At 37.0% G+C, this 16,823-nt stretch overlaps 1 protein-coding gene across 2 annotated transcripts in view; it reads left to right on the top strand.

The window, feature by feature from the left end:
• The window catches only part of PCCB (propionyl-CoA carboxylase subunit beta), a 156,355-nt gene that overhangs the window by 75,854 nt on the left and 63,678 nt on the right, over positions 1 to 16,823 (top strand). For both annotated transcript variants that reach the window (XM_080804276.1, XM_080804277.1), the window contains exon 10: positions 11,666 to 11,789. In XM_080804276.1, coding sequence (XP_080660402.1) covers positions 11,666 to 11,789 — 124 coding nt within the window. The remainder of the gene's footprint in view (positions 1 to 11,665; positions 11,790 to 16,823) is intronic.

The raw sequence follows: 16,823 nt of genomic DNA, 5'->3' as shown, positions 1-16,823 counted from the left end.
TTTTGTATTCTGCAACTTTACTGAATAAATCTATTCTAATACTTTTTTGATGGAGTCTTTAGGATATTCTCTGTGTAGTATCATTTTATCTGCAAATCATGACCGATTTACTTCTTCCTTACCAATTTTGATGACTTTTAGTTCTTGTCTGATAGTACAGCTAGTATTTTCAGTTTTATATTGAATAAAATGTGAGTGTAAAGACCTTTGTTCCTGATCTTACAGGAAAAACTCTCAGTTTCTCACCATTGAGTGTGATGTTAGCTGTGGGTTTTTCATATGTAACGTCTATTATGTTGAGGTTTGTTCCCTCTACACTCATTTTCTTGAGCATTTATATCATGAACAGATGTTGAATTTTGCCAAATGCCTTTTCTGTATCTGCTGAGATGGTCACATGATTTTTATCCTTCATTTTGTTAATATGGTGTAGCACATTAATTGATTTTGTGCATACCGAACCACTCTTGTGTCCCCAGAACAAATCTCACTTGATTGTGATGAAGATCCTGTTAATGTATTGTTGAATGATGTTTCCTGATACTTTGTTGAGGATTTTTGCATCTGTGTTGATCAGGGATAGTCGCCTGTAGTTTTCCTTTTTTGTGAAGTCTTTGGTTTTGATATGAGGGTAATGCTGGCTGTGTAGATGGTATTTAGAGGCTTTCCTCTTTTTTTGAGTACTTTGTGGAGAATATGTATTAGTTCTTTAAATGTGTCGTAGAATTCTCTTGTCAGTCCGTTTGGTGCTGGACTTCTGTTTATTGGGAGTTCATTGATTACCAGTTGTTTTATTAGTAATTGGTCTGTTCAGATTTTTAATTTCCTCCTGTTTCAGTTTTGAAAGATTATATGTTTTTATGAAATTACCCGTGTTTTTCTAGGTTGTCCAGTTTGTCCACATAATTTTTCCTAGTAGTCTCTTAAAATCCTTTGTATGTTTATGGTGTGGGTTATTACTCATTTCTCATTTTATTTCTTTGTGTCCTCTTTTTCTTTTTCCTTGATGACTCTGGCTAAGGTTTATTTTGTTTATTCAAAGAACCAGCTCTGGTTTCATCTCTTTTTTTCTTTTAAGATTTTATTTATTTATTTATTTTGTCAGAGAGAGAGAGGATGTGTGCAGGAGCAGGGGAAGCAGCTGGCAGAGGGAGAAGCAGGCTCCCTGCTGAGCAAGGAGCCCAGTGTGGGACTTGATCCCAGGACCCTGAGGCAAAGACAGATGCATAACTGACTGAGCCACCCAGAAGTCCCTCATTGATCTTTCTTTTCTTTTCTTTCTTTTTTTTCTTTATTTATTTCTGTCTGATCTTTATCTCCCCCACTCCCCCCTGCCCCCACGCTGCCATTAACTTTGGACTTTGTTCTTTTTTTTTTTTTTTTTAAGCTCCTGCATGTATAAGTTTAGAATGTTTATTTGACATTTTTCTTGTTTCTGAGATAGGACTGTATCTCTATAAGTTTCCCTCTTAGAACTGCTTTTTCTGTGTCCCAAAGATTTTGGACCATTGTATTTTCAGTTTTCTTAATGTATTTTTTTAATTTTCTCTGTGTTTGTGGTTTTGTTGTTGTTGTTGACCCATTGATTGTTTAGTAGCATGTTGTAGCCTCCATGTGTTTGTGGTTTTTTTCCCTTTCCTTTTTCTGGTAATTGTTACTAATTTCATATTGTGGTGGTTGGAAAAGATATTTCAGTCTTGTTCATTCTCCTTGAGAGTGTTCCATGTGCTCTTGAAAAGAACATGTATTCTATTTTTTGGGTGGAATGTTCCATATAAGTCTGTTCTTACGTGTTTTTTATGATTTTTCATGGATTTTTCTGTCTGGATGATCTATCCAGGAGTGGAAATAAATGAAGTGTTAAAGTATTACTGTAATTGTCAATTTCTTTATGTCCATTAATATTTGCTGTATGTATTTAGGTGCTCTGGTGTTGGGTGCATAGATACTTAAAATGTTATATTTTCTTGTTGGAACGGTTCCCTTATCATTATGTAATGGTCTTTTTTGTCTCTTGTTACAGTCTTTGTTTTAAAGTCTATTTTATCTGATATAAGTATTGCTACCCTGGGTTTTTTTTTTTCCTTCCATTTGTATGGAATATTTTCATCTATCCTTTCATTTTCAGTGTGTCTTTGTCTTTAGGTATGAAATGAGTTTCTTGTAGACAGAATACAGATGGGCCTTGTTTTTCTTTTTTTTTAATCCATTCCATCACCCTGTGTCTTTTCACCAAAGCATTTAAATCATTACATTTAAAGAAATTATTGGTATGTACTTGTTGCCATTTTGTTCATTGTTTTCTGGTTGTTTTTATAGTTTTCTGTCCTTTCTTCTCTTGGATTTTTTTTTTTTTTAACTGTGATCAATGACTTTCTTTAGTGTCATGATTGGCTTTCTTTCCCTTTATTTTTTTGTGTATTTATTATAGGTTTTTTGGTTTGTGGTTACCATGAGGTTCATATATAACATTCCTAAGTATACAGTATGAAGCCATTCTAAAAGAGCTTCATTTTTACTGTCCCCCACCATGTTTTATGTATATGATATTTTGTATCTTTTTATTTTTTGAGTCCCCTGAACTTTTTAGATATAATTTACTTTACTGCTTTTGTCTTTCAACCTTCATTATAAATGATTGCTGTACTGTTTTACTGTGTGTTTGCTTTTACTCATGAAATTTTTTACTTTTGTAAATTTCTCCTAGTTTGGCCTTTTCTTTTCCACTTGAAGTCCCTTTAACGTTTCTCGTCAGACTGCTTTTGTTTGGGAAATTCTTTATCTCTTCTTCAATTCTGAGTGATAATCTTGCCTGGTACAGTATTCTTAGTTGTAGGTTTTTCCTTTCAGCACTTTGAATATATCATGACACTCTCTTCTGGCCAGCAAAGTTTGTGCTGAAAAATCTGCTAGTAGCCTTAATGAGGTTGCCTTTTATGTTACTAGTTGCTTCTCTCTTTCTGCTTTTAAAATTCTCTTTATTTTTAATCTTTTGCATTTTAATTATTATATATTGTGGCATGGACCTCCTTGGGATTATCTTGTTTGGAACTTCTGTGCTTCCTGAATCTGGATGTCTGTTTCCTTCCCCAGGTTAGGGAAGTTTCCAGCTATTATTTCTTCAAATAAATTTTCTGCCCCTCCCTTTCTTCTCCTTCTGGGATCCCTATAATCTGAATATTTGCTTGATGTTGTCCAAGAGATTCCTTTACTGTCCTCATTTTAAAAAATTCTTTTCTTTTTGCTGTTCATCTTGAGTGCTTTCCAGTAGCATGTTTTCCACTTCACTGACCCATTCTTCTGCATCCTCTAATCTGCTGTTGATTCCCTCTAGTATGTTTTCATTTCAGTTTTTTTATTCTTCAACTCTGATTGGTTCTTTTTAAAATTTTCTTTTTTTGAAGTTCTCATTAAGTTCAACTCCTCTTCTCTCCAGTCTGGTGAGACTGCATACCTCTTTTTCTGAGGTTTGGTGGGGTTTTTTTGTTTTTGTTTTTTTTTTTAAAGATTTTATTTATTTATTTTGGAGAGAGAGAGAGAGAGAGAAAGAGAATACAAGCAGGGGGAATGGCAAGGAGAGGAGAAGCTGGCTTCCACTGAGCAGAGAGCTGGACGTGGGGCTCAATCCCAGGACTTGGGGACCAGGACCTGAGCCCAAGGCAGATGCTTAATTGACTGAGAGGAGACTGAGCCACCCACGTGCTCCTGGTGGTGTTGTTTTATTTGGGACATTCCTCTGTCTCCTAATTTTGCTTGATTTTTGTGTTTGTTTCTGGGAATTCTGTGTAACAACTACTTCTGCACTTGAGGGAATGGTCTTGTGTATGGGCATCCCATGTATAGACTATGTGTGCCTGTTGCCTTTGGCTGACTTTCTGGAGATGTGGCTGGATTGGCTGGGGCTCCCAGGGCACTCTGCTGGGGCTGCTGTGGTGGGATGGCTGGAGCTGAAGTAGGTATGGGCCCAGGTGGTCCTGGGGTTCTCTACCCAGAGGGTTCCCTGGCAGGACAGCTGAAGTTGAACTAGGTGTGAGCCAGGATGTCCTGGGGTGTTCAGTGCAGGGGGCACCTGTAGATGAGGTGAGGTGTTGGCTGGGGTTCCTGGAGTACTCAGCATTGGAGATGCCCTAGCAAGTAATCTGAATCCAACATGTTGGGGGCTTGGGAGTGTTCTGTGGTGCTTTGTGCCTTTGTTACCTTGGTGAGATGGCTGGAGCTGTAGTGATTGGTGACCTAGGATGTCTTGGTGTGTGCTGTGCTGGGGCTGTCTTGGTGGGACCGATTGTGCTGCCACCAGGACTCGTGGATCTTGCTCTTGTTCATGCTGTCAGGGTAGAGGCAGAGTATAAATTGTTTACCCACCCTCTGTCCCAGAGAGAGTTCCAGCAGTTCTCCCCAGTGTTTGATAGAGTTCTAGAGGTAGATCTTTTATATTCTAGTTTCCCTTTTAAACTGTGGTTGTTTTCCTGTGCCAGGACATCCAGGGCTCCCTGAGCCAGCAGGCCAGCTATGGTGCCCAGACCTGCTCTGATCTGTGCTGTCAGAGTGGAAAGGAACTTCAGTGTGGCACTTGCCAGCTCTTTTGATCTGGAGAGAGTGTCAGCAGCTCCTCTGCTGTTTAGCAGGGTTCTAGGGCTGGTTTCTTTATATTCCAGTTGCCCTTTTAGACTGTGGCCTTTTTTCTGTACCCCAGAGCATACACATCTGTTCAGGGTCCCTCCACATATCCCTCCCCACTGAAGTTCACATCATTTGGGGGATGGAGGTTCTCTTCATTGCCAAGTGTCTGTCTCTCTTGCCTTCTGTAATCTATCTTTTGTCGTGCAGAAGGTGTTCAGTTAGCCCTCAGTTCTTTAAGAGGAATTGCTATAGAAATGTGTGTAGATTTGTGTGTTCGTGGGGGAGTTGTGTTTAGGGTCTTCCTGTATTGCCATTTTGAACCAGAACCTGTTTTATGTTTTCCTGATAGGTTACCTAGTAGTTGATCTGTTCTGTTAATCTATTTCAGAGAATAACTTCCTCAGTTTAATTTTTCTGTTTCTTTTTTAAAGCTCTGTTATCTGCTTTTAAATTCTGCTTTCTTTCAGTTTATCTTTCCCCCCTCAAACTTTTGAACTAGTAGTTTAATACATATTTTTTATTTTTTTATGTATGATATTGTAATTAAGTCCATTGTAGAGGACACAAATAGCTGCATCTAGTTGCAAGGGATGCTGGGAAAATGTAGCCATTTGCCCATCCTTTCTGTTACAGTGGTAGATATGGAAGTTGAATTTTAGATTGATACTTAGCAGTCTCTGTTACACTCTTAATGCTTTAAAAATCAAGCAAGTAGCATGTACATAGGGAAACTTTAATTACAGAAACAGGTAAAATGAAATGCACATCTTTTTCTTCTTCCTTCCTTCATATCTGTCTTCTTTCCCAGAGGTAAGTGCTATGAAGTTTTGTGTCTGTTTTTCCAAAAAAATTATTACATGCCAAATAATGTATCCATATATTTACTTCTACTCAAAAAACATTGTATTATACATTTTCACACTTTGCTCTTTTTCAGTTTCTTTCTGTATCTGGTCATACAGATTTACCTCATTTATTGTAATGACTGTATAGTATTCCATTTTATGGGTGGAACATTGTCCTGCTAATGGACATTTAGATCCACTAGGTTTTGCTCTTCTAAGCAGTGCTATAATAAACATCTGTGTGTATATGAGTATATTTTTGTGAGTATATCCATTGGCTTGGAACCCAGCAATGGAATTAGGTCAGTGAGTATGAATATTTAAAAAGTTAAAAAAGGGGCACCTGGGTGGCTCAGTGGGTTAAGCCTCTGCCTTCAGCTCAGGTCATGGTCTCAGGGTCCTGGGATCAAGCCCCACATTGGGCTCTCTGCTCAGCAGGGAGCCTGCTTCCCTCTCTCTCTCTGCCTCTCTGCCTACTTGTGATCTCTGTCTGTCAAATAAAAAATAAATAAATAAAATCTTTAAAAAGTTGAAAAAGAGAGCTTTCTAGATAGTCAAGCTTAGTGGTGGTCTCCTAAGTCCAGAACTCTACATATTCTCCAAGAAATGTATAGGTGAATAAGAACAACAATCAGAACTATCATTTTTATGGCTTTAATGTAGCCCAGAAGCAGGAAACTACAAACTTCAATTAACAATAAGAAAGACTCCCAATTTCTAGTTGGTCTGTTTCTTGAGTTCCTACTACACGTCTCTGTGGAGAGTTGGAGTGTTGAGAAACTACACAGAAGAAAGAGAAGGGAATTTAGGTAAAATTACTCTCAGGAAGAGGAAGTTCACTGTAAGAGTGAAAAATACTGGAAAAGAGTCCTGTTAGGTCAGCAGTAACTTCAAGAAAGGGACTTAAACATGCACCCAGGAATCAAGGAGGCAGTCATGGAAGGGCATTGCTTCTGGGGAAGACCTATTAGAAGGAAGGGAGAGACATTTTTGGAAATTGTGAAGTGAAGGAAAAATGAAGCGAGGTAGATTTATGTATCTACAAGATAAAAACCACAAATATTGAGGGAACTATTAGCCCTTTCCTTACCCCTCCCTAAAATCAAGATGTGCGTTAACGAAATGGCACTTTGCCGAACTGACAGACGGGGGAGCTCTTGAACTGGGAGTCATGTTTGGCATCCCACTGTCAACTCTGAACAAAATGCACAGATACAAGTAGTTTATATAAAACTTATTAAAATAAAAAGAGAATAAAAAACTTCAATTGAGAAAACACCCTTTGCTTTAAAGTTAATCATGAAGTAGATGATCATACTGCAGTCTGAGTTCGTAGCTTCAAGTAAGTATTTGAGGTTATGAAAACCAGAAACTTAGAAACTCATGACAAAATGGACATGAAATAGATGTAAAGTTAGAGCTGATTGAATTAAAATGGATGGGGGGACCAGAATTATTTATCAGACATGAAGACAGAGGTGTTTTAGGGGAGAATTCACTTGAATGAACTTTAATAAGGAACACTGAAGGAAAGTGGGAAAAACCAAGAAATTGAAGATAAAAAGGTAAAAAAGTGATTTAAATAGATGATAAGCAAAGATTGAATATAGATGTAATTGGAGTGACTAAGGAAGAAAACCAAGACCTGAATTAATGTTTAAAACTGTGTTCTAAGAAAACCTATATAAAATAAGACCTAGAGCTACCTAATGAAAAAGCCCACTGAGCACCTGGGAAAATTAACCTTGAGTAAAACTTGAGTAAAAATCCGAGTGTGAATATTAGATTTTTAAAATAAAAAAATCTTCAGGACTTAGAGGCAGAAATTTCCTATATATTACAAAGAGGAGAGACTGAGTAGCATCAGACTTCTCAAAAGCAACACCTAAAACAAGGCAACAATGGAAAAGTACTTTCAGGAGACTTGAGGAGAGATTATGAGACTAAGGATTTTATATCTTGCCAAGCTGATGTTCATATATTAAGACTAAAGAAAACCAGTTGTAACTGTGCAAGAACTGAGGGAATACTGTGTCCCTAGGCTTTTCTTGAGGAATCTTCTAGCAGATGAGTGTCATCCAAGCAAGAAATTTCCAAGGAGAAATTTTGATGAAAGGATTAATGGTGCTTATTTAATTATAAGTCTAAGACTAAAGCAGGGCTGGAAATGAGGGTGGGAGACAATGTATAAATGCTATGTTTTAGTTGTAGAAAAAATGCAGCTGAAAAAATGGGAGGAGAAGGAAGAAGAAAGAGTATAGCAGACTAAGTTCACTGATTATTGTGAATCAACAGATACTGTTACAAGTAGGCAACCCAGTTAATAAAACAGTAAATAATAAACAGATGAAGGCTTATAAAATAGGTATAATTACAAAAGTACCCACTAGATAAAAAATATAAACTTTGTAAATAACAGTATAAGTACACAAACAGCAAATATAACATTCATAGAGAGTAATTATAGAAAGTAAAAATCAAATCATTTATGTGAGTAAATATGAATGGCTTAGCTTTTTAAACTTACTTATTTCCTTTATTAAAAGAAAAAGAGTTTTAATTTGTCTCATAAACCAAGACCAGCTATATGTGGTATATAGGAGACACTTAAAATGATTTAAAAGAATTCAAAATAAGGGATGGGCAAGAGGTATACCAGAGAACAGAAACAACTCAGCAGCATTTGTGATCCTAATATTGGATGAGGTAAAGTTCAAGCTTTAAATATGACAAGGAAAGACGTTTTTACATGCTAAAAGCTATGATTCATAATGGTGATATAAAAAAATCTGTGTCCCAAATGATAAAACCGTGGACTTTATAAAGCAGAAACTATGGGAAATCCAAGGAGCCATAGGTAGAAACAAATACTTGCCTTAAACACGATTAATACAATACAATACAAATCCCATTCTGCATAGCAAAAATCTATAAAGAAAGTCAAAAGATAACAACAAAGTGGGAGGGAGTATTTGCAATGTAGGTCCCAAATAAAAGACAAATACCCCAGGAGCCTGGGTGGTTCAGTCAGTTAATCTCCCTCTCCCCAACCCCTCCCTGTTCCCCCTGCTCATACTATCTCTCTCTCTCTCAAATAAATCTTCAAAAAAAAAAAAAAGACTAATATCCTTAATATGTAAAAAAAAGTCTTAAAAATTGAGGAAATAAAGATGGAAATTGATAGAGAAACAGGAAACCATGGATAGCTCACAAAAATATATATAAAATGGACCTTAAACATATGGAAAGATTTTCAACTTGACTCATTATGTTGGAAATGCAAATTAAAATTACACTGAGTCATCATTTCTCATCTGTCAGTTTGGCAAAAAATAAACAACTTGAAAACATTTTCTATTGGTAAGTCTGGCAGAGCAGACTCGTAAATTGCTGGGAAAGGTATATGGTAATTTCTAAGACTAAGTGGGTATTATTTACATGTGAACCCAGAAAACAGACAAGGAAAACGTTGAGTGCAAAGGGAGAGGGAGTGGTGAGTGAGAGTCAAAGGTGCTCCCGCACCCGCCCTGCCCTTGACAGGAGACTTGGTCAGGTTTCAGGGAAGGACTCACTAACTCTTCAGATTCCGCTGGGAACAAGGAGACCACGTCAGCCACTGAGGGAAAGAATGTAGCATGGGGGCCTTCGTAAAAGGTGCTGACAGTCCTGAGAAGACATTTGAGGACAGTGAGGCAACCCAGCCATTGGCGTCAGGAAGGGGACACCACACCTAGAAGATATTTACACTGAAGATAACACTTCTCATCATCCAAAATTATAGACATACAAGGTTACTACTGTTGTGTTATTTGCAATTGCAAAATAATGTAGCAACTCGAATTTAAAATAATGTAAGCAACACATGGGAGATTAGTTGAGTAAATTTTGGTACATGCACACAGTAGAGTACTAGGTGGGAAAAAGCAAGCGTGATCTCTGTGAACTGATAAGAAGTGATTCTTGGGATATATTTTTAAGTGAAGAAACCTGAGGTGCTAAAGAGTATCTGTAGTACGTTACTTTCCTTCTTAAACAGAAGTGGGAACTAAAAAGGTATACATGTATCTACTCATTTCTGTAATATACACATGAGAGATAAATCAGAAAATGAGATTAATGATAGGGTTGGTAGAATTAGGGTGGAAGGGATGGGGAGTGATGTTAAATTATGTTAATGTTTAGAAATTTAAAAAATTCAAGACTGAGGGAAAACCTTTCAGATGAAATAAAAACAAATTGAACCTGTGTTTCAAATGAATAACTTCTGAACACAGTATTTTGACTATATACCTTTAGTCCAGTGACAAATAGTTGTAAAGCAATAGTTAATTTTTTTTTTCCAGTCATATGGGGTAGCATTTCTGAAACCAGTTTCTCTGTATTTGAGGATTAAATAAGTCCATTTTGAGGATAATGGGAGTCCAGGGTTTACCGTAGGAGAAAGGAGTTCTGAATATGGTAAGGGGTAAATTAGAGTGAGTCCTGTGGTTGAATTGGACGAGAATTGGAGCTATTAGTATGAACTCAGTGTTTTCATACTACTTTTAGAAATAAGTGTGTGTGTGTGTGTGTGTGTGTGTGTGTGTGTGTATCTGTGTATTTCCTAGCTCTGTCCTCTAGGACAGCTTTTTAGAAGCAGTCTTATCCCCCAGCTCCCAATCCCAAAGGGATCTGAACCCTTTGGAGAGATGGCTGATTCTGGGCTTGGGCCAAGAAAAAGTACAAGATGAACCTGAAAGGAAGGTAATTCCAGAATGTAACAGTGCTCAATGAGCGATAGAGAGACAGCAGAGTGGCACAGGAACCCTCTTGAATGAGCTCTCTCTGGCAACTATGGAGCAATTTAAACATAAAATAATGATAAAGATTACAGTCCACATAATAAAAAAAGAATTCCTAAGTTCATACTTGTGGATGATGTAAATAAATGGAAAAGACAGACCTTTTTGAAAATAGAATGCCAACTAATAAATGGGGTGAGGGAAATCCCCATTTAACAGCTACTATAGCAATAATTGGGTCAGGGAAGAGTTATGAGTGCTAAAGCTAGTGGGTGAAAGTGTGATGAAAAATAGGATTTTTACATTTCTAAGAATTTCCCCACAGTATACTTATTAAAAATGGAAAAGTAAGAAATTTGCAGGAGAGAGGCCTGCATATGTTACCACCATTAATGGCCAAATTGACATTATGCTCCTCCCCTCCTTTAAAGTAGGCTCCACACCCAGCGTGGAACCCAATACCAGGCTTGAATCCATGATCCTAAGATCAAGACCTAAGCTGTGATCAGGAATCGGACACAAAACTGACTTAGCCACCCAGCTGCCCCATTATGTGCCTTTTGATGTGATTTACTGAGAGGGTATTACTTCTGTGATACTCTGCCGAAAATGCTCACCCTGAAATTAAATATGAAGAAATATTAAACCCAAATGGAAGACAAATAACCAAATGACCAATCTATGATCTTCAAAGATGTCATGATCATAAAGAAAAGGACTGAGGGGGGGATATTAAAGGAGGCTAAAAGAAGTGACTGGTGCTCTTCCGTTAGATTCTAGAACCAGATTTTTGTTGCTATAAAGAGTGTTATTGGAAGAACTGGCAAAATTTGAACAAGGGTTTATAATAGTAGTATTAGTTTCCTGATTTTGACAGTCTCACTGCAGTTATATTAGAATGTCCTTGTTACATACTGAGGTACTTAGAGGTAAAGGGGCATCATGTCTGTAGCTTACTCTCAAAAAGTTCAGGAGAAAAATTGTGTGTATAAATGTACATATGTAAAGAGAAGGAAAAAATATATATGAATACATAGGAGAGAGAGGAGGTGTGGGTGGGGACAGAGAGGGAAAAATAAAACGTCTGTGGTAAAATGTTAAATGGGTTATGTAGGTGAGGGATATATACTTTTTTTTTTAACTGTTCCAGAAATTTTTATGTAAGTTTAAAATGATTTCAAAGTAAGGTTAAAAGAGTAAAATAATGCCAAGTTCAAATGGAACCTTTAAAAATAGAGTGCACTGATTTATCCTCCCCAGCAGGGTAGAGGTGCTGCCCTCCCTGCATGCTTACAGACCCTGTGGTGGGTGGGGGCTCTCCAGCTTTGTCATTCTGTAATGTAAATGCCTGTCATTTTGTAATGTAGTTGTATCTGGTTCTTTATCATTTTGAACTCAGGTGTAAATTTATCCCTGCAGGTTGTTGATGAGCGAGAATTTTTTGAGATAATGCCCAATTATGCCAAGAACATCGTTGTTGGTTTTGCAAGAATGAATGGGAGGACCGTTGGAATTGTTGGCAACCAACCTATGGTGGCCTCAGGTAGGCGGGAGAGGCTCTCACACACTTCGGGTGGCAGCTGGGGGCCAGGGCTGCCTGGGCTCACAGTGTCTGCCTTCTGGCCTTCTCTTCAGATGAGCCCTCCATGGCCAGAGAAGAAACTCAGATGTTGTTGTAATAGCTCTTTTCTCTTTTAATGTGCATATCCCAGAATGCTTCTTTCATTCTTTAATTTTTTAAGGGTTTATAGATAAGTTTCTTTTTTTGAGTCAAGAGGGTCTTTATTTTTTCAGAGGACTGCTTTCTGTTTCCCTCTAGTTAGATTTCTGTCTCACCCACTGAACATGAGCTCCATGAGGGCAGGGGTGTTGGTGTCCTCGCCATCGTTTTATTTCTGGTGTCTTCAGTGGTGCCTGGTACACAGTTGGAGACTCATCCATGGCTGTGCTCTGGGTACAGTTGGTGGAATTTTGACATGGGGACTGTAGACACTGCTTATCTCCTATTTTCCTTCTTAGGTTTGTTTTGAATCCCTGTGTAGGAGAAATATGTCCTCCCTTATTGACCCAGCTTCATCTTTTATTTCTGTCTTTTTTTTTTAACAATATTTTTTATCATGGTAATATATATATAAATAACCTAAAGGTTTTTTTTTTTTTTTTTTTTTTAAGAATTTATTTGTTTATTTGACAGAGAGAGATCACAAGTAGGCAGAGAGGCAGGCAGAGAGAGAGAGAGGAAGCAGGCTCCCCGCCAAGCAGAGAGCCTGATGCGGGACTTGATCCCAGGACCCTGAAATCATGACCCGAGCCGAAGGCAGAGGCTTAACCCACTGAGCCTCCCAGGCGCCCAAAGGTTGCTGTTTTAACCATTTTTAAGGGTATAATGTAGTGGCATTAATTACATTCACACTGAGTGCAGCTGTTACCATTATCTTCCAGAAATTTTTCAAGTAGAAAGAGACTCCTTTCCACCTTACCCCCAGACCTTGATAATCTAAATTTACTCTCTATGAATCTACCCATTCTAGATGTCCCGTGTAAGTGGAATCACGTAGTAGTTGTCTTTTTGTGTCTAATTTATTTTACTTAGCATAATGTTTTCAAGTTTCATCAACATGGTAGCATGTATCAGAACTTTATTTTAACTTTTCATGGCTAAGTAATATTCCATAGCATGTGTATACCACATTTTGTTTAATCATTCATCTGTGATGGACACTTGGGTTGTTTTCCAACTTTGGCTGTCGTGAATAACACTGCAATAAACATCGGTATGCAAGTATCTATTTGAATCCCTGTTTTCAGTTCCTTTGAGTATACACCTATGAGTGGCATTAGTCATATGGTAATTTTATGTTTACTTTGAGGAAACATTGTGCTGTTTTCCACAGTGGCTGCACAGTTTTACATTCTAGCAAAGCAGGGGGTTCCAGTTACATCACACTGTCTCCAGCACTTGTTATTTTCTGGTGTGTCTTGATAATAGCTATCCTAATGGGTGGTTTTCATTTAAATTTCCCTAATGATTAGTGATGTTGAGCATCTTCGCATGTGCTTATTGCCCATTTGTATGTCTTCTTTGGAGAAATATCTATTAGATTCCTTTGTGCATTTTTAATTATTTTTGTTGTTGAGTTGTTGGAATGCTTTATATTTTGGATATTAAACCCTTATCAGCTATATGATTTGCAATATTTCCTCCCATTCTGTAGATTGTCTTTTCACTTTCTTGATAACGTGATTTGGTGCACAAAATTTTTAAAATTTGATGAAGTCCAATATATCTTTGTTGTTTGTGCTTGGCAGAGTACCTGTTGACAAGTCCAATGTCATGAAACTTTCTCCCTAAGCTTTCTTTTAGGAATTTTATGCTCTTAGCTTTTACATTTAGGTTTGATCAATTTTGAGTAAATTTCTACATATGATATGAGTTAAGGGTCCAACTTTATTCTTTTGCACATAGAAATCCAGTTACCTGAACACCCATTTGTTGAATAGATGGTTCCTTCCCAATTGAATAACTTGGTATCCTTGTCAAAAATCAATGGGCTGTAGATGTACGTTTTTTTTCCTGGACTCTTAATACTATTTAATTGGTCTAATTAGGTTTATCCACATGCTGATTTTCATTACCGTAGTTTTATGTACTAAGTTTTGAATTGAGAAGTGTGAATTGTCTCATTTTTTTTTTTTTTAAAGTTGGTTTGGGGGGTGCCTGGATGGCTCAGTGGGTTAAGCCTCTCTGCCTTCAGCTCAGGTCATGGTCCCAGGGTCCTGGGATCAAGCCCCGCATCGGGCTCTCTGCTCAGCAGGGAGCCTACTTCCCCTCCTTTCTCTGCCTGCCTCCCTGCCTACTTGTGATTTCTATCAAGTAAATAAATAAAAATCTTTAAAAAAAAAAAAAAAAGATTGGTTTTGCCTTTCGGGTCCTTACAATTCCATACGAATTTGAGGATTGGCTTTTCCATTTCTGCAAAAAAGCATGTTGGAATTTTTTTTTAAAAATATTTTATTTATTTGTTTGACAGACAGAGATCACAAGTAGGCAGAGAGGCAGGCAGAGATAGAGGGGAGGAAGCAGGCTCCCCGCTGAGCAGGGAGCCCGATGCGGGGCTCGATCCCAGGATGCTGGGATCATGACCTGAGCTGAAGGCAGAGGCCTTAACCCACTGAGCTACCCAGGTGCCCCAAGCATGTTGGAATTTTGATAAGTTTTGCATTGAATCTGTAGATCACTTTAGGTGGTATTAACATCTTAATGTTTTGACCTGTGAGCATAGGGTGTCTTTCCATTTATTTTGGTCTTTTATTTCTTTCAGTAATATTTTGTAGTTTTTAGTGTACAAGTCTTTCACCTCTTGGTTAAATTTACTCTTTTGTGTTTTATTCTTTTAGATACCATTATAAATGGAATTACTTTCTTGCTTTCCTTTTTGGATTGTTTGTTGTTAGTGTATAGAAAGACAACTACACAACTGATTTTTGTTTGTTGGTCCTGCAACCTGCAACTTTGCAGAGTTTATTAGCTTTACTAGCCTTCTTGTGGATTCTCTGGGATATTATATGGGATCATATTTTTTACAAAAAAGATATTTTTACTTTCTCTCCAATTTGGATACTTTTTATTATTTTTATCTTTTCTAGTTGTTCTGGCTAGAATATCCAGCACACTGTTGAATAGCATTGGTGAAAGCAGGCATCCTTATTTTGTTCCTGATCTTAGTGGGTGAACTTTGTCTTTCACCATTGAATATGTTAGGTATGGAATTTTCATAAATGCCCTTCCTTGTGGTGAGAAAATTTCCTTCTGTTCCTGGTTTTCTGAATTTTTTTTTTTTTTTAAATCTTCAAGGGTTGGTGGATTTTGTCAGATTCCTTTTCTGCAACATTTGAAATGATCGTGTAGCTTTTGTCCTTCATTGATATTTTGTATGTTGAACCACTCTGCATTATTACAGTACATCCAGCTTGGTCATGGTGTATAATCCTTTTTATAAAATAAATTTTATTTTTTGGAGCTCTTTAGTTTCACAATAAAATTAAGTGAAAACTACAGAGTTCCCATATACAATCTGCTATCACACATGCACAGCTTACTTCACTATCAATATCCTGAACCAGAGTGGTGCATTTGTTTAAACTGATGAATGTACATTGACACACCAGGAGTTTCTGTTCTGCATCCTCACCAGGATTTGATCTTGTCAGTCAGTGTTCTGGATTTTGGCCATTCTCATAGTTGTGTAGTGGTATCTCATTTTGATTTACGCATTTCCCTGATGACATGATGTGGAGTATCTTATCATGTGCTTATTTGCCATATGTATATTTTTGTTTCCTTTGGTGAGGTGTCCAGATCTTTAGCCACCCCCCTCTTTAAATCTTTAGCTCATTTTTTAATCAGGTTTTCTTATTGTTGAGTTTTAAGAGCTTTTTGTATACATTAGATAGCAGTTCCTTTATCACATGTATATTGTGCAAATATTTTCTCCCAGACTGTTATCTTCTCATTTCTCTAGACAGCATCATTTGCAGAGCAGAAATTTTAAATTGTAATGAGGTCAGCTTATCAATGATTTTTTCCTAGATGATGCCTTTGGTAGTGTCTCTGGGAAGATGCCACCATACCCAAAGTTATTTGTTTTTCTCCTATGTTATGTTCTAGGTGTTTTCAAGTTTTGTGTTTTGCATTCAGGTCTCTGGATCCATTTTTGAGTTAATTTTCATGAAAAGCTTAAGGTTTGTGTCTAGATTAATTTTTTTGCTTGTGGATTTCCAGTTGTTCCAGCACTATTTGTTGAAAAGATGGTCTTTCTTCCATTATATTGCCTTTGTTTTATTTATTTATTTATTTATTTATTTATTATCAAAGATCAGTTTGTTATATTTATGTGGGTCTATTTCTGGTTTCTCTGTTCTGTTCTACTGATGTATTTGTTTTTCTTTCACCACTACTACATGTCTTGATTACTATAGCTTTACAGTAAGTCTTGCAGTTAGGTATTACCAGTCCTTCAACTTTATTTTGTCCTTCAATATTGTGTTGGCTGTTCTGGGGTTTTTGCCCCTCAATATGTTCTTTAGATAAGTCTGTCAATAATCCACAAAATAACTTGTTGGGATTTTGATTGTAATAGTGTTAAATCTAGAGAGCAAGTTGGAAATACCTGACTTCTTGATAAGATTGAGTCTTCCTATCCATAAATAGGGAATATGTTTCCATTTATTTAATTCTTCCATTTTGTTCATCAGAGTTGTGTAGTTTTCCTCATATAGATCTTAAAATATGTTTTGTTAGATTTCTGCCTATGTGTTTCTTTTTTGGGTAATGTAAATAGTATTGTGTTCTTAGTTTCATGTTCACTACTGGTATATGGGAAAGTGATTAACTTTTGTGTATTAACTTTGTATCCTGTGAACTTGTCATAACTGCTTATTAGTTTGAGCAGTGTTTTTGCCAGTTCTTTAGGATTTTCTACATAGATTATTATGTTATCTGTGAACAAAGACAGTTTGATTTCTTCCTTCCCAGTCTTTGTACCTTTTGTATATTTTCTTGTTTCATTGGATTAGC

This window comes from Martes martes (assembly GCF_963455335.1).
Source record: "Martes martes genome assembly, chromosome: 1".
NCBI lineage: Eukaryota > Metazoa > Chordata > Mammalia > Carnivora > Mustelidae > Martes > Martes martes.
This window is presented reverse-complemented; position numbering and strand designations above follow the sequence as displayed.